This window comes from Octopus bimaculoides, chromosome 1 (assembly GCF_046866305.1).
Source record: "Octopus bimaculoides isolate indiv1 chromosome 1, ASM4686630v1, whole genome shotgun sequence".
Taxonomy (NCBI): Eukaryota; Metazoa; Mollusca; class Cephalopoda; order Octopoda; family Octopodidae; genus Octopus; species Octopus bimaculoides.
In genome coordinates this window covers 158,414,493-158,441,888 of record NC_142928.1, presented here as the reverse complement: position 1 = coordinate 158,441,888, position 27,396 = coordinate 158,414,493, and the positions used below count along the sequence as shown (strand labels likewise).

General features: G+C 34.2%; 1 protein-coding gene across 4 annotated transcripts in view; it reads right to left on the bottom strand.

The window, feature by feature from the left end:
- Positions 1 to 6,501: 6,501 nt before the first annotated feature.
- The window catches only part of LOC106871403 (coiled-coil domain-containing protein 146), a 53,764-nt gene continuing 32,869 nt past the window's right edge, over positions 6,502 to 27,396 (bottom strand). For all 4 annotated transcript variants that reach the window (XM_089361292.1, XM_089361287.1, XM_089361284.1 and 1 more), the window contains 12 exons: positions 26,708 to 26,894; positions 25,493 to 25,588; positions 24,225 to 24,350; positions 22,640 to 22,773; positions 20,843 to 21,007; positions 18,494 to 18,718; positions 17,017 to 17,081; positions 14,330 to 14,493; positions 12,179 to 12,307; positions 10,475 to 10,612; positions 9,466 to 9,714; positions 6,502 to 6,886 (listed from right to left, as the gene is read on the bottom strand). In XM_089361292.1, coding sequence (XP_089217418.1) covers positions 6,683 to 6,886; positions 9,466 to 9,714; positions 10,475 to 10,612; positions 12,179 to 12,307; positions 14,330 to 14,493; positions 17,017 to 17,081; positions 18,494 to 18,718; positions 20,843 to 21,007; positions 22,640 to 22,773; positions 24,225 to 24,350; positions 25,493 to 25,588; positions 26,708 to 26,894 — 1,882 coding nt within the window. In that variant the 3' untranslated portion in view covers positions 6,502 to 6,682. The remainder of the gene's footprint in view (positions 6,887 to 9,465; positions 9,715 to 10,474; positions 10,613 to 12,178; positions 12,308 to 14,329; positions 14,494 to 17,016; positions 17,082 to 18,493; positions 18,719 to 20,842; positions 21,008 to 22,639; positions 22,774 to 24,224; positions 24,351 to 25,492; positions 25,589 to 26,707; positions 26,895 to 27,396) is intronic.

Below are 27,396 nucleotides of genomic sequence, written 5' to 3'. Positions count from 1 at the left end.
AAGAGAACAGAATTAGAGCTAGTGAGAGTTGTAGGGTTGTGGGATGTTGTCTCACAGTTACTGACAGTAAATTTAATTTCTCTCGCTGACCATTGTCTTTAGTAGCTGCCTTCCTTGTGATCATGATTCTAGCAGTCCGTTCCCTAACTAATTGAGTTGTCACCAAATGACTACTTGGTTTTTGCTTAGGGGTTCTTGCTTTTATAATTATCCAGAAGGATAGACATATCGTTGAGAACAATGGGTTTCGTTGGTGGTACTGTGATATCTCTATTCTAGCTTTTGGTGAAGTAGAAGAGGTTATAAGGGTCAAGTGGTGAAGACATTATTTCGGCCTAGCTAAAGGCAATCTGGCAAATGTGAAACTGCTGTCAGAGAAAAACCATTGTTCCAACGTGAGAAAATTTCTGTTGGACTGTTAATTTAAATTTGGCTATGGTGGATCGAATCCACTTCATACCTGCAAGATCCTACATATATATATAATAACTAGCTGGACCCGTGATAAATTCACGGAAAACATAAAAAATTATGTAAGCTTATATATATATATATATATATATATATCCTCTCTCATCCTTTCTCTAATTCTTTTTTCTCTCCTTCACAGTTTTCTACCTCTCTCTCACTCTCTCCCTTTTTCTCCTTTACTCTCTCTCTCTCTCTCTCGTTGCTCATACGTGACCATTGTCCATCTTTCTTGTCCTCACGTGATCATCTTTCTTTTCTTTCAGTCTGCAAATCCCAAATTTTATATATATATATATATATATATATATATATATAAGAAATTAAAAAAGAAAAATATACACACTTTACATAGTTCTAATATAATTTTTGATATATCGACTGGTTTCGCTTTCGATTTTCATGATATTAACGTTTACTTATTTGAATATATATTTTTTTAAGAAATTTTTGTCCATGTTGTGTGTGATGATATTTACGAATGAATTACTTCACAAGTAGAAAAATAAGGGGAGGTAATTGGTTATTGCTATTGTTATTGCTGTGGGTAAGGGAGATAACTGTTCAGCTTTCGGTAAGGAGGGGGGAATATATATATGTACACAAAAATAAAAGGTTTCGAAAAACTTGTTTAGTGAGGGAATTTATGTACAGTGATGTAATCGTGAATTGAAATATGTAAAAACATAAAAGTTGGTTATGCGTGCATATTAAGACGTGTTCTGTATTTTTCAATGAAAAAAATTTCTTTATTCAAACGTTCTTGTGGAGAAATTGTGTCTTTGCACTGGTAGAAGGGGAAGACTTTGTGAAATTTGGTTTTATGTTATCTGCACATTTTTCTATATGTTCACTGAGAGGAATTTGCCTGTATTGCGGGAAACGGATTTGCTTTTTATCTAGAGTGGTTCTCCGTCTCAAGGTCATACTCATCTGTCCAATATAGTTGTGTCCGCAACCCGAGCAGGTTATTACATAAATTAGGTTCTCAGAGTCACAAGTGAAACTAATTTTAATTGTGAACCTCTGTCCTTGTTTGAAAAGGAAATACGAGCCTTCGAGTAAGTTGGGGCAGGTTCCACAGTTTGGGCGTCCACATTTTTTAACCGTTGGTCTCGTGGCTGTTTTGTAAAGCTTCGCATTTGTTAGTAGTCTCTTTAGCGATTTGTGTTGCTCTTTACATTTGATTAGTTTGTGCGTTTTCAGGATATCGTTCATTTTTGGATCTGTAGTTAGTAAAGGAACATTTTGCACAATAGTGTTGAATACCTCACATTTTGAATAATGGGTTATTCAAAATAACTCATTATTGGGTTCGCAAGAACAGGGGCTGCTTTCGTTCCCATCGCAATTCCACATTACTGACGATAGTATGTTATCAAATTGGAAATAAGTGTTTATATATATATATAGAGAGAGAGAGAGAGTCGAAAGACATCTGTTGTTATGTCCTGTATTATTATCTTTATTGTATTTGTGTAACATTGTTCGTTTTTTTTCCGTCCTTGTTTTTTTTTATACATTCGCTGCTTTCTTCCAAGGAATCTAATGCTCTTCGCTTAGTTTTTCCTTGGGGATTTCGACTGAAGAGAGAAAACTCCGAATGACCTGTCCGTGTTTTCTTTGTATCGTCTATCCGTATGTTTTGTCCCTTTCGTGTATCACCTAACTGTCTGGATGTTTTGCGTCCTTGTCCCATTCTGTATTATATATATATATATATATATATTCACAGGCATATATATGGGTACAGGACGTTAAAAAAAAACGTGAACAACATGAAAAACAAAAACATAGAAAACGAACTTTTTTTTCGAACAACGAAAGAAATAAACCCTGCTGGTTCAGGTGCGGGAATTGATGGCTTTCGGCCTCAACACCTCAAGGATGGTATCTCCTTATTGGCAGGTGATGCCAGACTTGAGCTCTTGGGAGAATTTGGCTCAGTTTGTGAACCAGTTCTCTTCAGCAAATATTCTCCCTTATATCTGCCCACTATTCTTCGGTGCAAAATTATTCAGGTTCACCAAACCCAATGAAGACCTGCACCCCATTGCGGTCAGCTGCATCCTTCACCGTCTCACTGCAAAGGTGTGCTTACAATCGGTCTCTAGATTTGTTTATAGTGATCAAATGTATGTGCTGTAGATTAGCTCACTTCCTCTACCAAAGTGATATTGTCTGAACAGGTGCATAGTGTACCACAAGTCAGGGGTCAAAGTGATTGCAAAGCAATGTGAGATGAAATGTTTAGCTCAAGGACACGATGCACCACTCAGTCCAGGAACTAAAACTTCAATTTTGTGTTCATGAGTGTAAGACCCTAACCATTAGGCTAGGCACTCTCTTTCTAAAATATGCCAAAGAACACAGCTTTTCTGATGCAGCTGAAGAAGGAAGCAATGATAGTAAGTTTATCATTAATTTTGAGATAATTGAAACAAAGAGTTCTTACAAACATTACTGAATTAATTTTGTAAAGCACAAAAATATTTGTGTACATTATTCAAAACTGGTAGAAATTTTCTTGAGACATTTGTATTTCTAAGTTGTTGACATTTCCTTCTCGTGCAAAGTTAGCTCTCACCATTATACTGATTTTCCTCATTGATAATATTAGTCAATGAACTAAGGTGGTTAGAGACATTATTCTGAATCTAAATTCAGTCTGGATTCTTGAAGAATATTCTAGAAAGTAGTTTCAGTTCTTGCTTCTCAATCTTTCTTTGCGGGAAAAGGTCACTTGAAGAATCATTATATTATCTAAATTACCATCTTTATTGTTCTGTTTCTCAGCCATTATGATGTTCTTAAAGCTACTTAATATTATTCATGCCTAACATATTTGTTTCTTTTATTTTGGTGGGAATGATTTTTGAAGCATACAATATAAGAAGAGATTGCTAGCCACTCTCTCAGCCTTTTTCCCTTTCTTGGAGAAAAGTGACACTGACAGTGGTTCCTCATGAGAGAGAGAGAGAGAGAGAATAATTTATTTATCAACCCCAGAAGGATAAAAGTTAAAGTTGATTGCAGATTGTGATTTGTGGTTAAAGGCAAATTGAATTAAATTATAAAAATTAAAGCATTTATAAAATGAATATTGCGCTAATACTAGTTTCAAATTTTGACACAAGGCTAGCAATTTTAGGGCAGAGGTAAGTTAATTACATTGACCCCAGTTTTCAACTGGCATTTATTTTATCGATCCCCAAAAAGTTGAAATACAAAGTCAACCATAACAGAATTTGAATTCAGAACATAAAGACAGATGAAATGCCACTAAGCATTTTACCCAATGTACTAACAATTCTCTCAATCTACCAGCTTGCTGCCTTATTCTGTCTGTTTTCTTACCCTTTGATTAAGATTACAAATAAAATAGTCATTTCCCACTTTAATCATTTATACTACTTTCAGAGTACCATGGACAGAAAGATAGAAATTTTCCCTATATTTTTGAGATACTTTTTGAATTACGGATACTTGACATTTTTTTTCTTAAAGAGGAAGATTACTATTTGAAATAAAATATTAATCTTTATCACGTTAATCAAAAGGCAGAAAAACAGACAGATAGACTATCTCTTTATAGGCAAAGATTAGTTATAGTAGGAGTTGAATCTCATAAAAATAGAAAAACAAACAACAAATGGGTTGTACCTTATAATGAAACTCTTTTAAGAACATTCAAATGCCACTGCAACATTGAAATTGTTGTCGCAGCGGGGTCAGTTTAGTATGTCATCAAGTACCCATTGAAAGGAAATGACCAAGCTGCAGTTCAAATAAACAATGATAATGAAATTAATCAATATCTAATGAACCATCCAAAGCAGTTGCATCTATTTTAGGATTTTCAGTTCATGAAAGAGCAACTGCAATATTGATACTGCAAATTCATCTACCAGATGAACAAAGAATGTTGTTCAGAAATAATGAGGATATATATGGCTGTCAATGAACGATATATGAGAACAACATTGACTGAATTCTTTTCATTGTGCATCAATGATGACTTTGCAAAATACATTACTTTATGCTGAAATACCCATGTATTTCACTTGGAACAGTAGTAACAGAGAATGGCAAAGAAGAAAGTGAGGAAAAAAAATTGAAGGCCATTTGAACATTTTCAAAGAAGAAACACTTGGTTGTGTTTATGTTGTCACACCAAAGGCAGGAGAACTATATTATTTAAGAATTTTATTGAATGAAGTTCAAAATAGTGTCTTTTCCTTTGCTGCCACACATTGACATTTTCAACTTAGAGTGGTTGTGACCCAATGGGTCATGGGTACATCTAGTACTGAGCTAATATTGCTGACTTAAGAGCCTCAATGAAATCATATAAATGGAACATCATTGTCTGAAATTATCTTGAGCCTACTCTATGTGGACATAAAGACTCACCATTAGAAAGCATCACCACCAGGTTAAATTTCATGTAAACATAGCAATATATTTGAAATTTTTTTTTTTTTTTTAGCCATGCAAGTTAGAAAAATTTACCTAATTTCATGAAGCTTTCACCGTTCAGCCAAACAGAGCCAACTTGACTTAATTTTCATAGAAATAAAAATTGCCACACTTGGTAAGTTACCTTTCAAATCAAACTAAGACCTGCAATAATAGTTAATGTTTCACTGATGATATCTAATAACATTAAAACATATCTTGAAGTTTTACTGCACTACATTCTATATTTAATTTAATTTCAGGACTTGTCTCCCTTATATTCTATGACTAGAATGAATTAAGATAATGACTTTCTTTTTCTTTTTTCACCCAACAAGTACAAGTGCAATTTTAATTAATAAAAATTTTCTAGGCTCACTATATTTAGTATATTAGGATTCCCTTCACTACTTGTTTTTATATCCAGAAGGCATTCTTGAGAATTTTATAAGTTGGTGGATGTTAAATAATATACTAAGAAGTACAACATGGGGATAGTCCTACATTGGTGTAACAACATTGCTATATATACCTATCTTTCTGTAAACCAATTGGATCTGACACTAGGGCTTAAGAATTCCTTAGAGGAATAAAGAGGCATCTTTGGAGAGTTCCAATAGTTCAAGCCAACTTCAATGTCACCTCACTCTCCATGTTTCCTAACTCCACCAAAAGATGTATAAACTATGATGCTATATGCAAACTCATCTTTATTACTTCAGAACATTCTAGAGCTGTCTTAGGATCATTAAACCTATTGCCCAAGTGACATGTAGTTAAATAATTGTTCTAGGAGTCCTACATTTGAACATTGACTTTGCTGGAAAAGACTGAATACGTCGAGATCCTTTGGGAATATACCCATCACCCATACTATAATGGAGATGAGCTAAGTCCTTATAACTTTCTACCCATGCATTATTTTTAGGTCTACCTGTGAAGCAAAGTCTCTAACACTGAGTAATTGATAAACCCTGATGTAAACCTCTTTGAAATATTTTTGCCTTATTTCTACAGCTCAAAACATCCTCTAGCCCTATATTTTCTTTCCCTTGTACTTTATAGTTTTGTTTTATTTTTTTTTTCTTCATTTGATTTTACCTGACTTCAGCCTTTATGAGCTATATTTCTGGAAATGATAATACAACGTAGCAAGTATTACATTTCTTCAGGTGCAGGAACAAAGGTAACCAATTATTCTGCTTATATGAATGTGCATGTCCAAGAAACTGATGGACTGATATCACAAAAAAAATATGTATAGAGTGTACATAGACATGTATATACATATTCACATAGGTGATATGTGTATGTCAACTTTTGCATGCTTTGTTAAAATGTATGTGCACAGGAATGGTGTATCTAGGACAACAAATTCAATGTGCCCTCCCTTCTTTCTTTTTATAGTCATGGAGTGTGATTTGAGAGATATTTGGCTATTATTTCTAACAAAGCAAGCCACCACAAAATGGCTCCCAAAATGTTGTAGTTTATGTAGAGAGAATTGTCATTGAAGTCAAATAGTCCCAAAACTGCTTCCATCCACTATAAATTTGCAATAATACACACTCACTATTTTTAATATTTAATGATTTAATGAGATACTTTTAAAGCTTTAATAATATAATCCTTCTTGTTCTTGTTCATTTCAAGAATAGAATTCTATGATTTCATTCAATATATAGTGTACATATATACTATTTGATAAAGTAATATATATAGTGACTGTAGAGACATTTCAAAATTAAATGTTTGTTTAGATATCAATAAGTACTGGGTTTGGTTTACGAATGTATCGCATATTTGAACCAGGTTCTTGTGGTTTAAATGGTGCATGTTTGCCATAAGGCCTTGGAACAGGAAGATCACAGCCAATATCTGGCATATAGGCATTTGGTCTTTGTTCTGCAGTTGTTAAAGTACTTCCAACTTTTCTGAGGTGTACTTCTTCTTCCTCCAACTGAAATAAATTCATATAATCGTTGACGTTAAATGATAATGTTAAGAATGTTATTGTTTAAACAAAACCTTGACAGTAATAAATTCTACTGTAAATAAGAAAAAAACCAGTTCACAGAAACATCCAGTGGAAACAGACCAGCACAAATCACTAACTAGAAATGCTAATTGTGCTTGTGGGATAATGCTACCCATCAATTCAGATAAAATTAACCGACCACTTTTCAGTGTGGACTGAATGCTTTTTACATAGCAGGGTCACCAAGTAACTTGCAAGACAATGATCTTTTGAGAGGAGAAGGAGCATTGGAGGAGGTGATCTTGTGTCAGATGGTGAAAGGTTAGAGTGTGACAGAGATAATATACAATACAGCCACTACAGTTCAATGAATAAGCAACTGAATTTGATTGAATAACTGATTTTTAAAAAATGGTGTAGGTTGGCCGCTCATGGAGGTGTACCTTAACAGTGGAATAAACAATAATTAATAATTATATAAAAAAAAAAAAAGAAAAACTATATGTAAAAGCAAGTAAAAATGAACAGAATATATGCAGAAATAGGAATTTCAAATAATTAAAAGGAATAATAGGATTGCAAAATTAGGTATTCAAAAGTTGAAATTACAATTAAAGATTACAATAAGAGCTATAGACGACCAACTAAATAAATAAACAAGTAATATATAATGCCACAAATAAAAAAAAAAGCACCATTCGAGCATGGTCAATGCCAGTACCGCCTGACTGGCTTCCGTGCCGGTGGCATGTTAAAAGTATCATTCAAGTGTGGTTGATGCCAGTGCTGCCTGACTGGCTTCCGTGCCAGTAGCATGTAAAAAGCACCCACTACACTTTTGGAGTGGTTTAGGAAGGGCATCCAACTGTAGAAACCTTGCCAGATCAGATTGGTGCCTGGTGCAGCCTGCTGGCTTGCCAGTCAGTCAAACCGTCCAACCCATGGCAGCATGAAAAGCAGATGTTAAATGAAGATGATGATGTTGATGAATGTATTTATGTATATTTGTATGTTGCTTTGCATGTGTTTGTATATTTAGATGTGTGTGTACATATACATGTATGTTTGTGTATATGTTTTCACATATGTATGTGTATTTTATATGTATGAATAAGTATTTACATATATGTATTCATGTAAACATTCAGATGTAGATGTATTTTATGTATATATATTTTTTGCGTGTGTGTGTGTGTGTGTGTGTATATATATATATATATATATAAATATATCTTTTTTCTTATACTTTTTCACTTACACTTTCTACCTTTTACCTATGTTCATATATTCTTCTCCTAAGCTATACATACATATATATGCACACATATATCAGTTATGTGTAACAGAAGCAGTATTAGTTTAAAATAACCATCTGTGTATCATACTTAGTATTATTACATCACAGACAAATACCACAGTAAATTTGCTTTTCCTGATGGAGCTTCAATATTTTGATGATGAGATTCTTTATTTTTAGAATAACAATGTAAGACAGGTATGAGAGGTCAGATCTAGCTGGTTCAAACATAAAACGGGTAAAATATTAGGGCCTGATATGGCTATTTTAAATGCTAAATGGTTAAACTTAGCAATGAGGTAACAATTCAACAAGTACTCTGTTGGTTGCTCTCATGGCACTCCGTCTGTTACGATGACAAGGATTCCAGTTAATCTGGTCAGCAGAACAGCCTGCTCATGAAATTAACGTGCAAGTGGCTGAGCACTCCACAGACACGTGTACCCTTAACGTAGTTCGCAGGGAGATTTGGCATAACACAGAGTGTGACAAGGCTGGCCCTTTGAAATACAGGTACAGAAACAGGAAGAAATAGTGAGAGAAAGTTGTGGTGAAAGAGTACAGCAGAGTTCATCACCACCCACTGCTGGAGCCTCGTGGAGCTTTTGTTGTTTTCGCTCAATAAACACTCACAACACCCAGTCTGGGAATCGCAACCACGATCCTACAACCACGAGTCCACTGCCCCAACCACTGGGCCATTGCACCTCTACATTGGTTGCTCTAGATTATCATAAACATTAGGACTAAACTAAGAGTAGACATTCAATGTTTCATTTCTACAATGATGTCTTTTGTAATATTCCCAAAACACTTTTATACACAAATCCAATCGTTTGATTCAACGACCACAATTAAAAGATGTAGAAAACATGTGTGAAAATATATTTTTGGACCAGTAGCAAAACAAAATGAACATTAACTGGCTTTTGATAACTCCCACATGAGATTAAAAAAAAAAAAGAAGTTTGAAAGTAAGAAGTTGCCAGAAATTTGAAACAGTACCTAGTTTTTTTCAAGTCTCACTAAAACCTTACTTGTTGTTCCAGTAGGACTGGCTCATTACCAATCATTTTGAAAAGACTCAATGCCATTTTTATACAACCTGGTTGTATTGCTTAGAAACTAAGTTTCTATTTATCCCATTACAAGGACCACTACGATTTCTTACTGTTGGACTGATTCCAAACTACTAACTTATTTTAGATCAAATCCAGCTTTCATTACTTTCATTTTTAAACCAATATATATAACCACAACTCACCCATTGCTTTTCTAGTAATCTATTCTTTTGCTGTTGTTCCTCATTTTTCTTTTTCAACCATTCCTGTTCTATTGCCTCAGATGGTGCTTCTCCTTGTGCCATTCGGGCATAACACTGTCCTATTAAGTCTTCTTCTTGTTTCAGTTCATGATTTAACATCATTGCATTTGCTTGGTTCATGGACAGCTCAGCAGTCAGAGACATCATTTTGCGAGTGGTTTCTTTAATCTTGCGCTGCATCTCATTAATCTAAAATATAAAATATCTCATTTCTCACATTGGAACAAAGACTTAAATGTGAAGAGGAGAAGAATAGTCCATACAAATTTTAACAACCACTGATGGCTAAACAGCAAAGGTTCCCTGAATAAGATTGAACTCATGAGCAGATGAAATTAAATACTGCAGAGAACTCACTTTAGCTCTCCACCTATGATTCCACTGCATTTCTAAAATACAAGGTATTAACATTTTATTCAGTTTAGACAAATTGGGTTAAGTATTCAAAAAGTAAATGTGTAAAGTAAATCCTTGACAAATAGTCACCTCACCATCACAGTGTCTCATTCTACAGAAATCATTTGATTGTTTGGTTGTTTATTCATCTTCAGAACTGCATAGCTGGGAAACTCCAAACATTTCGCATTAAACATTATTTCCACTAACCTATCTCAGTCATTCTAACGCCGACTTGACAAGGAGGATCTTAAAAAGACTATGGCACTGACAAATATAAAGCTAATATTCTTTATTTTAAATAGAATCTGTTTTTGTTGTTGTTGTTGTTGATATGGAAATTTGGAAAGATTGAATGAAATTGTAGTATTTGGGTGATGTTGGAGAGAGAAAGACTTTAAAAATATGTAGTTGAAAATCATATTTTAAATGCTTGGTCTAATGTTGAACTAAACATATTGTACATATGAATATATCCTATAATATAATTACAAAGGGTAAAGAACAAAGCACAACTGTAAATTCATTACAGATAATTATTTTTTAAACATACACTTTTAGCAAGCTTCAATGTATCATCTTTTCCTGTATCAGCCTTCTGTTTAGTTCTTTCCAGAAGATGAGTCACTTGATTTATCAGGAGCTCTTTTTCCATCAGCTGTTTCTCCATATTAGACAATCGGACTTCCAGCTAGACAAACAAAACAATGAGTAAGAAAATAAACACTAAGTAACTAAATAGATCAGACTGGGGCCTGGTGCAGCCACTGGCTCTCCAAACCTCAGTCAAACTGTCCAACCCATGCCAGCATAGAAAACAGACGTTAAACGATGATGATGATGATGAATCATTTGATTTCAGCCATATTGGGGCACCACCTTGGAGAATTTTTAGTCAAATGAATCAACCCCAGTACTTATTTTTTATTTTAAACCTAGTACTTATTCTATTTATCTCTTTTGCCAAACTGCTAACTTATGGGGACCTAAACACACTAATACCTGCTTACTTATGGGGACAAACACAGATACAAAGACACACGAATACACACACATATATACAATGGGCTTCTTTCAGTTTCCATCTACCAAGTCCACTCACAAGGCTTTGGTCAGCCTGAGGCTATAGTAAAAGACACTTGCACAAGGTGTCATATAGTGGGACTGAACCTGAAACCACGTGGTTGGAAAGCAAGCTTCTTACCACACAACCATGCCTGCACCTTTGAAAAATTTGCTGTTAATTCCATTTTCATTTCTAACTTTGGTGGAACATTTACTTGTCTTTTCTTTTACAAATGTCTGAAGATAGACTCTTTGCAAATAAATACAGGAATGGTGGATAATAATAAACTTTTGAGAGGATTTAATCTTTGTATTTGTGAATAACCAAAGGACATCTTTCAAAAGATTTGAATGATTTGTATTCTCTTTTTTACACTGCTTTTGCAGATCCCCATGACTCTGTCACCATCCATTTCCATTATTATGAATTTCAATTGGGAGCTTGAATCATAGTGAATTTTTCATTAGCTGCCCATATGAATCTGTTGATAGAACTTGGTGATTCTGACCATTGAAATTCAAAGATTACTCTGCTCAGCATTATTGTAAGAAGCACCATTGGCTCAGTTGAGCTCTTCTGCTACCTCTTCATAATCCACCAAGCTGCAGTTCCATAACATCGATATATCCCTGACAGGGTGGCTGGATGGGAGCTATACCTTGTCAAAGGGTTAACCTGTAACTATGCAAGGCACAGTTGTCATTCCATGAGGTATTTTCAAAATACCCACATACCCATTCAAAATACTCACATACCTATTCAAAATACCCACATACCCATAATTTGTATGAAGTTAACTAAGACATAAAGTTCAATTAAATTTGGCATCCTAAGTTTGCTTGACCTATGAATTCCTTTCAAGTATTTGGTTGGCTATAGCAACAAGCACAAAAACAAATTCAACAAACCTTTATACACATATAGTACCACATGCACTACATAGGAAGGCAAGTCATTAGTTGAGGTGGATCTTGTTTACATTATACATCAAAAGAATATGCTCTTATTCTGATATTTATTATATCTATAAGTGAGGTGTTTAGAGGAGACTACTGCAAAGGGTTACCCCTAGACACTCACATCAAAGATTAAATATCATTTGTATCCATTAATTTCAGAGCAACATGTGTCAATAAAGTTTGTGTGTGAGAGAAGATAATTTTTAAAAGTCAAAATCTGTTGTCAACCTACCTTTTCAATTTTCTGTGACAATTCAAGAGGAGAAGGATCATCTCCATCAAGGAAACGCAGATATTTCTCATTGTCTCTCTCCACAACGCTCTTTGCCATTTTCTTACATTTAATTTCCCATTCACTAAACTGAAAGTAATAATAGCAATACCAATAATGATCATGATAATAATAATAAGAAGAACAAAGACAACAAAACAACAATCTTTTCTACTATAGACACAAGGCCTGAAATTTTGGGGTAGGAAGCAAGTCAATAACATTGACACCTGTGGTCAACTGGTACTTAACCTTGAAAAGATGAAAGACAAAATCAGCCTCAGAGGTATTTGAACTCAGAACATAAAGATAGAAGAAATGCCACTAAGCATTTTGTCCAGTGTTCTAAGGATTGTGCCAGTTCACCACACAATAATAATAATAATAATAATAATAATAATAATAATAATAATAATAATACTAATAATAATAATAATCTTTTCAACTATAGGCACAAGGGCCTGAAATTTTGGGGGAGGGGCAAATCAATTACGTCAACCCCAGTGATCCACTTATTTCATTGACCCTGAAAGGATGAAAGGGAAAAAATCACCTAGACAGAACTTGAACTCAGAATGTAGTGACAGGCAAAATACTGCTAAGCATTTCATCCAGCGTGCTAACGATTCTGCCAGCTCAACATCTTAATAATGATAATAATAATAATAATAATAATAATCCTTTCTACAAAAGGCACAAGGCCTGAAATTTTGATGGATGGGTCTAGTCGAATTCATCAATCCCAGTATTCAACTGGTACTTATTTTATCGACCCTGAAAGGATGAAAGGCAAAGTCAACTGCAGCAGAATTTGAATTCAGAATATGAAGATGGACAAAATGCTGCTAAACATTTTGCTCAGATCATCACCTTACTGCTGCTGCTGCTGCTACTACTACTACTACTACTACTACTACTACTACTACTACTACTAATAATAATAATAATAATAATAATAATAATAATAATAATAATCCTTTCTACTGAAGGCATAAGTCCTGAAATTTTGTGGGAGGGGACTAGTCGATTATATCAACTCCAGTGTTTCACTGGTACTTAATTTATCAACTCCAAAAGGATGAAGAGCTGTTTCTTTCCTTGCACAAGGAAGTTGCTGAGAGGACTTTACAATGACAAATTACAGAAAGAACTGCAGGTTTACATAGGATCAAATATGAGAAAACTAACATGTAAAAACATTATGAAAAGAAATAATGAAACATCCCATTAGAAGGACAGGGAACTACAGAGATCCTACTTTATCTTTAATGCAAATATCCTCCCCCAGGTTTTTATTCTCTTGGCACATGCTGAGAATAGACCCCTTTACTTAGGTCATACTCACACTTCCAACAAATTCACTTGAAGCATCTCCCTCTCTACCATTAACTTATTGATCGAGTTGATGAGGACTTTAGAGGAAAATGTCTGTCATTAGTCCTTTCAAGCTTGTCCACCATACTACCTCTTTTTCTAAAGGCATCGGACAGAAGAAAATTACCTATTCTTCTCAGTCAAAGAAAAATGGTGGTGATGATCTTCATAATGGATTAAGATGAGCTCAGTTAATCTTGATCATGACAACAGCTATTTAACATAAATGCACAAGCCAGCAATGTACAGCATGCAGAATGATTTTGTTACTTTGTATTTATTACCTTGTATAGGCCCAGCCACATCGTTGCCAGTACCGCCTGACTGGCCTTCGCGCCGGTGGCACGTAAAAGCAACCACTACACTCTCAGAGTGGTTGGCGTTAGGAAGGGCATCCAGCTGTAGAAACTCTGCCAAATCAGATTGGAGCCTGGTGTAGCTATCTGGTTTCACCAGTCCTCAGTCAAATCGTCCAACCCATGCTAGCATGGAAAGTGGACTTTAAACAACGATGATGATGATGATGATGAAAACACTTTTTATTTTTCGGTAGGAAGAGGCCAAACAATTTTCTCTATTGCTCTGATGATTATGGAAAAAATTAAGCAATTGAAGGAGATAAATTAATGATTAAGGAATTGATTAAATGATTACTTAAATGATTTATCAGTAAGATTAATTGCTTGACTGATATAACCAAAAAAAATTCTTTCATTAATAATCCGAAATTTTGTTTACATCAAGTTTAGCATTTCTGAGTTTTTCTAGCAGAGGTTTCCTTTCGGGAAGCTGCCTGTCTAAGACATTGATCTCTCTTAACAATGAACTCTTTTCGAGATGCATTATTTTCAATTCTTGTTCAAAATTTTCAAGCTCTGAATTTCCTTTTGTAATCATGTCATCTAAATTGAAATTTAAAAAAAAATAAAATTTAGAGAAATGAAATTGGTGAACATTAAAATATCAAAATAATAAAAAATATTCTGAGTTAGTTGAATTTTATTTTCTTTGATTTTCAGAAAATTTCAGATATATTAAAAGAAATATTTTGATTTGTTGTAAATGAACACACATCAATTGTTGAGGAACAGGCAATGTAGTTGTTCTCGTTTAACCAAGACCTGCTTTGATTGAGCAACTCTCTAATCAAAGGTGTTACAGCTGTGTCTATGCTTTCTCATTTATTAAGACCTAATAGCTCAAGGACAAAAAATTCTTTTAAGCAACATGCCCATCCTTTTTACAGACAGTAGTGTTTGAGAGGAGGGAGATTTAGCTGCTATGCCTAGCAAACTTGAAGACCATATAGAAGCTCCTCATTAGTCCATCATGGGGCAAGGATAATAAAGAAGTGTAATCATTTTAATCTTCTTCTTCTTCTACTACTGCTACTACTACTACTACTACTACTACTACTACTACTACTAATAATAATAATAATAATAATAATAATAATAATAATAATTGATTGGAAGTGTTATCATGTACGTTGTTTTGTCTTGGTATAAAAGATGGGCTACAGCAAATATTCTGCTTAATACCACAGATTTGCTTGTCAGTTGTTTGACCTTAACCAGTTGAGCATGTCCCTTGGTGGCTGACGATAAGTGCATCTCTGATCACGAGCAGAAGTAGTGGGGGAGCATCATAGCCATGTGTTGAGAGGAGTTCTTTGGGGTTTGAATAATTCACCTTTGGAAACATGGGTGTTTTGCTCAACATCCTTAAACAAACCTTATTCAGGGACCTTTTGAGCGGGATGGGCTACTCGGCCTGAAAAAAATTCTAACTGGACCCCACCTGCGAGGTCATGCGCTGTTTATCTTGATATGAGATCACCATGTCATGCACATATGGTTGTGATGCATGTGCCTGGTGTACCCTTATCAGACGGGTAGTCATGATGGGTATATTGGGCTTTGTATATTTTACCCCAGTGTCACTTTGATGGCATGCACTGCTCTCTCACTCAATAATAATAATAATAATAAAAATAATAATAATCCTTTCTACTATAGGCACAAGGCCTGGAATTTGTGGGGAGAGGGATAGTCAATTACATCAACCTCAGTACTTGACTGGTACTTAATTTATTGACCCTGAAAGGATGAAAGGCAAAGTCGACCTCGACAGAATTTGAACACAGAATGTAGAGGCAGACGAAATACCATTAAGCATTTCATCCGGTGTGCTAACGATTCTGCCAGCTTGCCACAATGATGATGGACTCCCCTATCGAAAATGATGTACAAGCATTCAGCATTTTTGCTGAAAAGCCGGCACAAGTGATTTGTTTTTAGTGAGCAAATGTAAGTCATTCCATAGATACGTAAGTCATTCCATAGATTCTCCATCTGAGATTCTTTAGATGAATATGTGCATACACTTGGGTGTGTGCATTGACAGCTCAACCAACACACCAACTCAATTACATATTTACAAACACCAGGAACTCTTTTAACTCAAAAAGTCTTGTTGCTTTGTTCACAACCAGCTTGGACTCTCTTAGGAAGAACTTCAATAAAGCTCAAAGAAAAACATATATACATGCATACGTACATACATACATACATACCTACATACACACATATACATTAAAAAAAACAAGTTTATATGATAAATTTCATTCTATTAAATTAAAACTTCTCCAATAAACCAAAAAGATAAATAAAATTGACTTCTGGCAAGATATCTACCTACTTTACAAGCAAAAGAGACAGCCAATAAAGAGTGCTTGCAGTATTTATATATATTCCTTTGCATTTTGAGTTAAATCTCACTTTTATAAACAAAATATGTGCCTATAATATACATTGTCTAATTTAATTGAATTTCTTCTGTCATTTGTGGCCTTGTGTCAATGTTAGAAATTAATATTTAGGAATATTACTTTCAACATTATAACAAAAACATGATATTTTTTGTTATATGATAGGACACACAAACATGCACATGCACACGTGTGCATGTGCACACATACACATGCATGCACACACATATATACACACATTTTGGAGTGCCCATGTCTTAATAAATGTATGCATGTCTTTATAGTCATCTGCCTGTAGCCAAGGGTTGATCAATACTTTGTAAGTGAAAGAATACAAAAGGATGAAAGGTATAGTCAAACTCTGTGTGATTTGAACAAAGGGGCACACTCAGAACAAATAATACTGCAGAGTATTGTATTTGATACATTAACAATTTCATGTACACACACACACACACACACACATCCAGACACACACACACACATGCACACACACACACATGCACACACACACAAACACATACACACACCCATACACACATGCAGATAAGCACATATAATATACATATATGCATATGTGTATGTGTCTGTATAAGTAATGTACGAAAAAGCAAGAAATTGATCAAAACAACTAAAAAAATATATTTTCACTTACTCTGGACATTGAATTTTTCATAAAATAAACATACTTCTGAGTTTATTTTAATTAACCATTCACCCCTACAAAAAAAAAAAAAAATGATATGATATTCTGACCTTAATGAGACATCTTTTCATCAAGTGAAGTTAGTCCTCAAAATAACATAAGATCACATCAAAATATTTAAAATACCCACAAATACCCATATTACATGATCTGTACTGGTAAAAAACATACAGGGTTTCAAAACACTTCATTGTGAGACCAAGAAGAGAAATAACTTTACAGGAGAATTACATATTTATAATAAAAAGAGTTTAAACCCTTTAGCATTTAAAGTGACTATATCAGGCCCAAAATATTCTATCTGTTTTATGTTCAAATCAGATAGATCCAACCTCTCACACCCACCCTACAATGTCATTCTATAAATAAACAATCACCTTAAAGCTATGAAATAATGCATGATTGATTCAAAATGATGTGAATAAATAAGTATTACATTTGACAGAGTAATGTGAATGCTTAAGGTTAAAGGATCAGAGGCAATAAATAGTGAAGTAGAACCTATAGGCATGTTTCATTCAGAAACACAGCTATGTAATTAAGAAATTCACTTCACAACAAAGATATTGTGCAGTGGAGCCAACTGAGTGATTAAACGCTTACAGGTAGTGCCCCAGCGTGGCTGCAGTTCAATGATTAGAACCAATAAAAGCATATCATACTATTAAACATTTCAATGACATGCAATGAAATAACATGAAGTTCATAAAACATTGATAGATTTTTACATGGATTATATCTTATAGATATCCTCTTGATACCTGATTTCTTTTCATAAGATTCAAGGATGGTATGATTCTAAGAGTAATTAAACAAAAATAATAAGCAGGCTGTTTTTGACACTGTAACAGTGTTGATGATGTGTGTGTGTATTTGATAAAATTGAATGCTGTTACTTCAAACGTACTTATCACTCTTAAATAAACTGAAAAGCGTCAATAAATAAAGATTTCTTTCACTGCATATTGATAATGTATGCATCATAAAGTTAAAAACAAGCTTCAGACAATCATCTTTGTGCTATTGCTTAATTTCCTCTTTAAAGGGAATATGTTCCCAATATTTATTAGCCTTCATTACTTACCTATAAAACACTGCGTATGCTAATAAATTCTGAACAACAAAAGCATCTAAGACTACAGCAAAAATCCTCCTCTTCCTCGTCGTCGTCGTCGTTGTTGCCACCACCAACACCACCACCACCAACACCACCACCACCAACACCACCACCACCACCACGAACAACAACAACACACACACACACACAACTACAGCAACAACACTGCCACAAATAAGCATTGACAGAGTAATCTGAATGCTAAGGAGCTATAACCTAAAACTGATACACACAAGCCAAAAAACATAATCAAATTTACAACCACAACAACAATCACAAAACAATCATACAAAAACAACAACAACATACTTTTTGTTACGTTCTTGAATGGCATTTTCATATCTCTTTCTCAGCTTGATCATATGTTCTTCAGTTTGGTTAATCATGTAATTAAACTTCCTTATCTCTATTTTTTGTTGTTCACATTGCTCTTCCAAGTCAATTACCTTCCGATGATGTCTATCTATGTCTTCACGCAGGGCATCACGTAGCATGACATTCTGCATGTGTTTTAGTCGCTCTTTATGAAGTTGTCTGCAACAAGAACAAATTCCAGTTAATATGTATTTATCTACAGGGACATTAAAGCTCTTTTATACACTGATTCATTTGATGTCTATTTTACCATGCAGCAGTATTATATGAATATATTACTAAGGTATTGTTTTACTACCAGATGCTCTTTCTGTCACTAACACTTACCTGTTTTTCAAGGAAAGGCATCCCTTATTTCTCACAACTTTGAAGGCACAATGTGAGTAGAAAATTTGTTGACAAGAGAATTGGCTACAACACCACATGTAGCTTATGACTTTCATAGAGTGTAGATGTAATCAAACACATGGAAACACACACACATGCACACACATGAACGGCAGGCTTCTTTCAGTTTCGACCAAATTCACTCATAAGGTTTTGGTTAGTCTCGGGTTATAGTGGAAAACACTTGCCCAAGATGTGATACAGTGAGATTGAACCCCAAACCAATGTGTTTGGGAAGCAAACTTCTTAATCACAGAACCCATATTCACATGTAAAGTGTAATAATTTATGCCTATCATTTGCATTACACTATTTATCACAAAAGTCTCTCAAATTTGTGAATATTAAAGAAAATGCTTTAAAAACCACTTAATGAGCCTCACTCAGGAAATGACAAGGGACCAGGAGTTATGATGATTTGTTGTACTTGCGAACATGCATCAAGCTAAGAAAAATCACTGTCATCCATACATACAGGCTTGTCCTTTACAGGTGCTGGTGCCACATAAAATGCACTCATACAGGTGCTGCATAAATGCACCTGTGCCAGTGGCACATAAAATGCTCCCAGCACATTCTTTAAAGTGGTCAGCATTAGGAAGGGCATCCAGCCATAGAAACCATACCACAACAGACCTCTGGAGTCTGGTCAACTCCTGTCAAATGATCCAACCCATGCCAGTGCAGAAAACAGACGTTAAACAATGATAATGATGGTGATGATTAATTGCTTTCAATGCAAAAGGCATCTCTAGAAAATTTTCCCATGACACTATGTTTCTCAAAATATTTATCCTTTCACTCATTCTAAAATCTGGTGAGTATGTGTTAGACTAAGCTTTGCAAAAGAGGCCTAATAAAACTAACAAGTCTGGCGTTTTCATTGAGCATATCACAAATCAGGCTAATGTCTCACTACACATCCACATTCAACTAAAAGTAATTTGATTTATTTCCCTTGACCTTTCTTCACAAGAGCTTTCATTAATTTTTGTTTCTGTAATTTCATTACATGTATAGTTTCAGTTGATTATTAAAAAAATGGTAGGCCCTCAATAGATTATACATAAGAATAGTTAGTCAATAGACCTGTCTTTTTTTGCTATGAGGAGTGTTTGGTTGAAATGGCAATGTAATGAAAGGCTTCATGTTTCAACCATTTGTTTATGACAAAACTAAAACAATTTTTCATGATATGCTGAAGTAAATTTAAAATTCAGTTTGTCTCCTCCTCATCCTCATTCTCCTCATCACCACCACCACTACCATCATCATTATTTTATATACCCTTTTCTATTCTAGAATGGGTTGGAGAGATGGACACAGTGTGAGTCAGCTCTTATTTGGAGTTTCTGCTCTCCTAGACAGAACCATCTTTCCTTCTTACATTCTATTTTTTATCAAGTTTCTGTGGCTAGGTGCCTTCCTATTACCAGCCTTTACAGAGAGTGTATTGTATGTATATATTATAGCATTAGCACCATTGAGGCTGTCTTGTGTCCAGTAAAACTCTCTACCCTGTGTTGTCTCAGTTCATTCACCAACCTTGTTACAAAATATATTAGATGCATTTTTATTGTGAATTACATGCAGAGAATTCTTCTATATGCTTGTATCAGTGTGAAGTGAGTGAGACCCAAACCACTTGAAAAGATATATTCAGTGGTATCCAAGTCTGAATAAGTTATCTCCCTTTACAAAACTATTAATAAGTGCCAGACAAAATAGAGTTGATCGTATAACCAACAACAAAAATAAACCGTAAGTAATGTGTATTAGTATGACCTTCTCCAAAGACTGAAATCTGTATTAAAAATAAAGATAATAGAAGATAATTAAGAAGCTAGTCAATCATCTAAATAACTCTGCCACATAAAGTAACTGTTTCCTACTCACTTGTCTTTCAGCACAACTGCTGTTCGGAGGATCTCCATTTCATTCTGTATGATTTTTATCTTCTGTCTCAGTTCACTGGTCTTTTGTGTACTACTCTGGATGAGGGTTACATACTTGTTCCGGTCAGTTTTCATGCTTTCATATTTCTGGGCAAAAACCTTTAGTCTACAACAAGCAAGAAAAATATAAATGGTGGGAAGAAACTGAGGAAGGCATGGATAGAAAAGAAAAGGAAAGGAAAGGAAAGAAAATGAAGATGTAGAAGAAGAGACGATTATTTTGTTTGGGTAAATATACTGTTGTGGCTACTGCTGTTTAATCACAGCTCAGCTCTGATCAAGCAGACTAACAATCAGATTTCAGTCATGACCATATAACCATCTTTCAATCAGATACAATATATCTAGGGCTACATAATCCAATTTTATCTGCTTTCTTAAGAAAGTACAGTGTAATTACAGTGTAATAGATGCTATTTCTAAGAGGTCAAGCAACCACATTGGCTTGCCTAGTTAACTTTATTCTTTATATACATGAATTGATATACTAGACATTTCTTCGACTGCTTTCTTCTACTTCCTTTCTACTTGTGTGCTACATTGCTTCAAGTGAACTACAATGCTCATATATGTATACTAGCTAAGCCCAGTTTCACCCGGTCAGTTAGGATGATGTGGCTGTAAAACCTGCTCTGTGTAAGTATTCAACTTGTTTGGGCATGCTTACATTAAAAAAACAATTTTAGAAAGACTTTTTTTCTGTCAAAACACTAAAAATAACTGACCAACAAAAAAAAACCAACCAAGATTCAACCAAATCAAAAAAATAAACCCAAATACTAAGCAAACAAAGATGAACCATCCCACTTCCAATGAGCATGCACATGCACACACACACAAACACACACACACACATGCACACACACACACACACACACACACTCACATACCCCCTTCCTTTTACATATACACATATATATTCACACAGAGTTGAAACGCTCACCCCCTCCTTCCTTATTCATCTATCACCCCTTCCTTTCTCATTCATAAACACAAGAGTATCATTATAGTAGATTATCTCGGTAACCATGGGAGCAATGAAAAAAATACAAAGCCCAGCATCACCAAGTTGTGACACTCCCATCCTTTAGGACTGTATTATCCTTACCATTTTTCAATTTGAGGGATATTTAGTTGCTATTTCTAACCAGTCAAGAGACCACTCAAAAGTTCTATTTTTGAGCATTGGGTGCATTTAAAGATGTGGTTGTTACTGGCATTATATGAACCTACCCAAGACTAATTAAAAATGACTACCATTATTATCTCTGATAAAATATTTTATTTTCCACAAGACAAGGATTGCTTGTCTTCGGTTAAGATCAGACATAGGCAGTCTTTTTCGAGAAGTGAGTCATGTGAAATATGGTTCACCATTAGGTAGGGAATACTAATAAAAAAATTTCAAGGTAATTTTTCATTAGGTGTGCCATTCAGAAAGTTCTGCAGGCTGCAGGTTACTCATGAGTTGTTTAGATGACCAATAATTGATCAATTTGATTGACTATAATTTGGAATTTGAGTTCAATAATAGTTCGTTGATTTGTTCCATTTATATTGTAGGGGGAAAAATATTCTCATTTGTACAGCAAATTAAAAGAAATATTATTGTGCCATGTTAGAAATGTTATATAAATGTTATATAAACATTCCACATTTAATGATTAAAATTAATTGTAGAATAAAATACAAACAATTTTAAACATTTCTGGAAAAAAAAAAAGCAATGGTTCCGTACCTTTTCTTTTTTTCTCTCAACTTCTTCTTATGATCATCAATAAGACCATATTTTGCTTTTAATTCCTCCTTTATACATCGATATCGGTTGTCAGCTCGATTTTTTTCTCGGGCTTTTTTGTCCCGCTCAATAGTCTAGAAAATATGTAGAAATACATAACATTCTTAAACAATAATTTAAAAGTATATATACATGCAGCATACATACATGCATTACACACACACACACACACACACACACATACATATGTTATCAGTCAATTGTCCATAAGTGAGAAAAAAGAACACCCTAAAGGAGAATTGGAGCAGTTATATCTTTATATCACTGAGTAGCACATTCCTAGTTATGACATATAACCAGTCAGAAAATTACTATATATTCATATTTACTATTGCACTTAGCAATGCAGACAACTCACTGGATATGCTGGCTGGAAGTACACAGCGTCTTTAATGCTGGAGGTAAATATACAGTCTTGGTCAGCATGGTGGTGAAAAAAAACAAGATATCAGCATGTCTGATGAGTTGTCAGTAATGTTAAGTGCAACAGTAGACACAAAAGCAATGATAACTTTCTGACTGGTTATATATCATAACTAAGAATATACTACTCTGCAATATACACTTTAACAGCAAATGACAATTTTCATTTTTATTCAGCTATAACCTATTAGAAGTAATGAATGGAACAAGACAAGCTTTGAACAAAGAAAATTTATCCTAAAGTGCTCCTGGAAGTTTGAAAACAAAGTGCAAAGACTGTTTAGGAGGGAGTTTCAAACAGGTCCATCTATATGACTTACTTGAATTAGAGCTAAGTTTGAAGCAGATGGAACTGTTCAGAATGCCATCAAGAAATGTTCTGGAAGATTGCAGGCATCAGCAAGCTCCACAAAACAAGAAAGAGTAACTAGAAAAGTATTGCCAGGGTTCATGTAAATCTGTGCAGCAAGTGAGTCACGAGAATTTCAAAATCAACAATTAAATTTAGATTGTATTTCTTTATAGAAATGGATAAAGCAAGATTAAATTTTTTAAATAAATGTTTGTGGGTAGATACACAAAGCATGAAAATAAATAAGTAAATAGATAAATAAATAAATATATAAATAGATAAATAAATAAATAATTAAATAAATAAATAAATAAGGGGAAACAGAGTCCAGTGGGTATCAACCCATACAGCTCCTTTGTTGAAACCTCAGACTAATGACAAGATTAGTAATAAGCATAATAAAGCAATTAGTGTCTACATGGATGTTCACCAAGTGTTTAATTCTGGTCTTCTTTTCTACATTCCATACTTTGGGTTCTGTAGGCATTTCCACTTTAGAATCTCTCTAAGAATTACAACAATTTGTATTTAGGAAAAAGAGCTTGCAGTGAAATGGCTTAATGATGAACCTTACTTAAACAGTGACAGCAATTAGTGTCAGGAACCATAAAAGTCTAATAGAATCAAGGAAATTATTTGATTTGTTTTTCTCTGTTAAATCATGAAAAAGACATGGCAGGTGCCAATCAACCATATATCAAGTAAATGGTAGAATAATGAAGAAATATATAAATACAAGAGTTTACTTACCTTCAGGATTGCAAGTCGACTCAATTCTTGCAGTTCTAAATCCCCTTCAAAGTATTCATGCAACAATTCTTGTTCATGTTGAACATTTTTGTCAAACTTGATATTTTCTGTTGCCATTAGTCTGTTCTTGAAAAGTAAAAAAAAAAACAAGTCCCAAATAATAATAATTGTCTTTTATTCTTTTGGTCATTGCTTTAGACAAAACCTCACTTTCAACAACAGATATATCTGGGAAAATGTTTGAACAGCCTTACACAGAATATTAGATGTTTCTTCTCTTAGCATACTCCATTGTTTTTCTTGTAGCTGAATTGATTCTTCAAATTCCTTATCCTGTTAACAATTGCCTTCCAACATATTTAAATTGGATCCTGAATTTTTTTTTCTTCTTTTGAGCTACTAATTATGCTAAAATACACGTCTTTATGTACAAATTTTTAATAAAAAATATCTATTTACTATATACATATATATATATATATATATATATATATATATATATATATGTATGAAAGAAATTATCATCATTATCGTTATCGTTTTCAGTCATTGTCACCATCGTCATCGCCGTCATCATCGTCATCATGATGATGGTGCAATTCCTCATCGCCACCTTCGTTGTCGTCATCATCATCATCATCTTGGTGCAATTCCTTAAAGCAATGAATACTCTTAGCAACTTCAAAATACAACCCAAGTTTCAATTCTCACTTGGATGCAGGTTTGGCTGAGGGGTTAAGAAGTTTGCTTGGCAACTCTGTGGTGTTAGGTTCAATGCTACAATGCAGAATTTTGGGAAAGCTCTGTAAATGAAATTTTATAGAGAGAAACTCTGTGGAATTTTGTAAAGTAAACTCTGTGAATCCTATCAGTGGGACTGTTCCCTCTCCAGGATGATAGGTTTATAACCTATCATTCACTCATACAAGATCACCACCTGGACATTGAATGCCTTTGGAGGATATCCCTCTGTTGCAGACAATCTGGGCAGGTATCCCTGAAAAGGTTCATAGACTCTACTTTTTCTTTTCTGATTAAACCATTAAAAAATAAATTATTTTACTTTTCTATGCTTGCTTTTCATACTGGAAGATTCTCATATTTCTATAATCCAAGTGCAAAGACTGTACAGACTGTCAGATATTAGAGCAGCAGAATGAAAGAAATTCATAGAACATGATGACACAGAATATCATTAAAACTATCTAGTTTTCTAAATATAGTAGAAATTGATAAATTTGTTCAAGAGAAGAATTATTACAAGTTACCTGTGAACTTAGCTGTTGTGACTTTATTTCATTTTCTGCTTTCAAATCTTGTATTTTTTTGGCTCTATTTTCATCATCAATTGGGACTGATTCTTTCTGGAAACAGTTTTATATTTACATAATCTTATTGATAAAAACTTAATTAGAGAAAGATTATATTAGAAAAAAAAATTTAGACAGTATACATTGTTATACGTCACATCAATGAATAAATTATCCTGTGATAACAGAAGTATTTTTGCAGTAACCCAATACAGTCAATACAGCAACTAAAATCTCAACAAGCTTCTTACTTACACCAAATTTTAGACAGCAAGTCTATAATAAAAGAAAGGATTGACTTGCTAAAAGATAGGTTGAATAATTTATTTTATTGTCTAATACCATGCCATAAGTCTGCTCTGAAAAACCAACAAAAGTTACCCAGTAGTAGTAATTTTAGTTCTTCTAGTTCCAGATTAGGTAAAGACAAAACTTTGGTATTTATCGCAATTGACCTGAGACCAGCATAATCATAGTCATGTCTCTCAACTTTCCAGTTGGATAGCAAGTTGTATTTTGGCTTAGTAGGCATTGTATGACTGTTATTGTGTTTCACTTTGTCTACAGTCAACTCATTATATACAAGTGTTCATCATAGGTAGATATCTCAGCTAAAATTCTCTGTGGAGACGGTTCCTCTCAGAGGTTCAAAGAATGGCCATGGCACAGTAAAAGGTTGCCAAGCATAGTCTTGGACCTCTACATTCAGGTTGGAAAGTGGGGCTAAGCTTAGTGTTAACATTTCTACCTTGAAAACACAGTTCATGCAAGAAAAAAACCCCACATCTTGAGCAATGGATGCAATTTGCCTCAGAGACTACTGGCATCTTTTTGTCAAAGCTCTTCTAGAGAAGCTGGAGGCCCAAAGAAAGATGGCAGCTGTAAGAGATTTCATGGAGCAGGAAGACTTAGAAGTGATACTGATAGTATGTGCTATATAAGAAAGGAGGGAAGAGGAGGAGGAAGAGAAAAGAAGAAGAAGAGGAAGAAGAAGAAGAAGGAGAGGAAAGAGGAGGAGGATATGTGTATCAATTTTATTTTGCAGTTTCAAATATCCAACAGAAGTATACAAATTTTCATGTCTTTCCAACTCACTATAATTGGAGAAAACATGTGCAAAGTTAAAAAAAGAAACAATAAATTGTAGTTATATGTAATTAATGGAATCTTTACCTGCTGAGAAATTTTATTCAAGATATGCCGTAAATGGTTTAAGTTATCTTTTGCAATTTTCACCTGCAACTCTGCTTTCTTCAGTTCACGCTGGTCCTTTTCAATATTTCGAGACATGATGGTTACATATTCTAACCTCCTTTGTTTCTCATTTAACATTTGTTGAATGGAAATATCAACTTCATCTCTAAGAGGAAGAAAGATATATTGTTCTGTACCTATAAATTATTCACACTAGAATATAACATTGAACTTGTTTTTTATAATTCTTCTACCTTCAATATTATCAAAATCTTTCAAAAAACTATCTTTTATCTTTTATCTTTTACTTGTTTCAGTTACTAGACTGTGACCATGATAGGGCACAACCTTGAAGAGTTTTTAATTGAATGAATTGACCCCAGCATTTATTTTATAGTTAAGTCTGATACTTATACTATCAGTCTCTTTTGCAGAACTGCTTGTTATGGGTATGTAAACACACCAACACCAGTTGTCAAATGGTGGTGGGGACAAACACAAACACACACATACACACACACACACACACATAGGTAGGTAGATAGATAGATAGATAGATAGATAGATAGATAGATAGATAGATAGATAGACAGACATGCAAATGGCTTAGTTTCCATCTACCAAATCCACTCACAAGTCTATAGTAGAAGATTCTTGCCCAAGGTGCC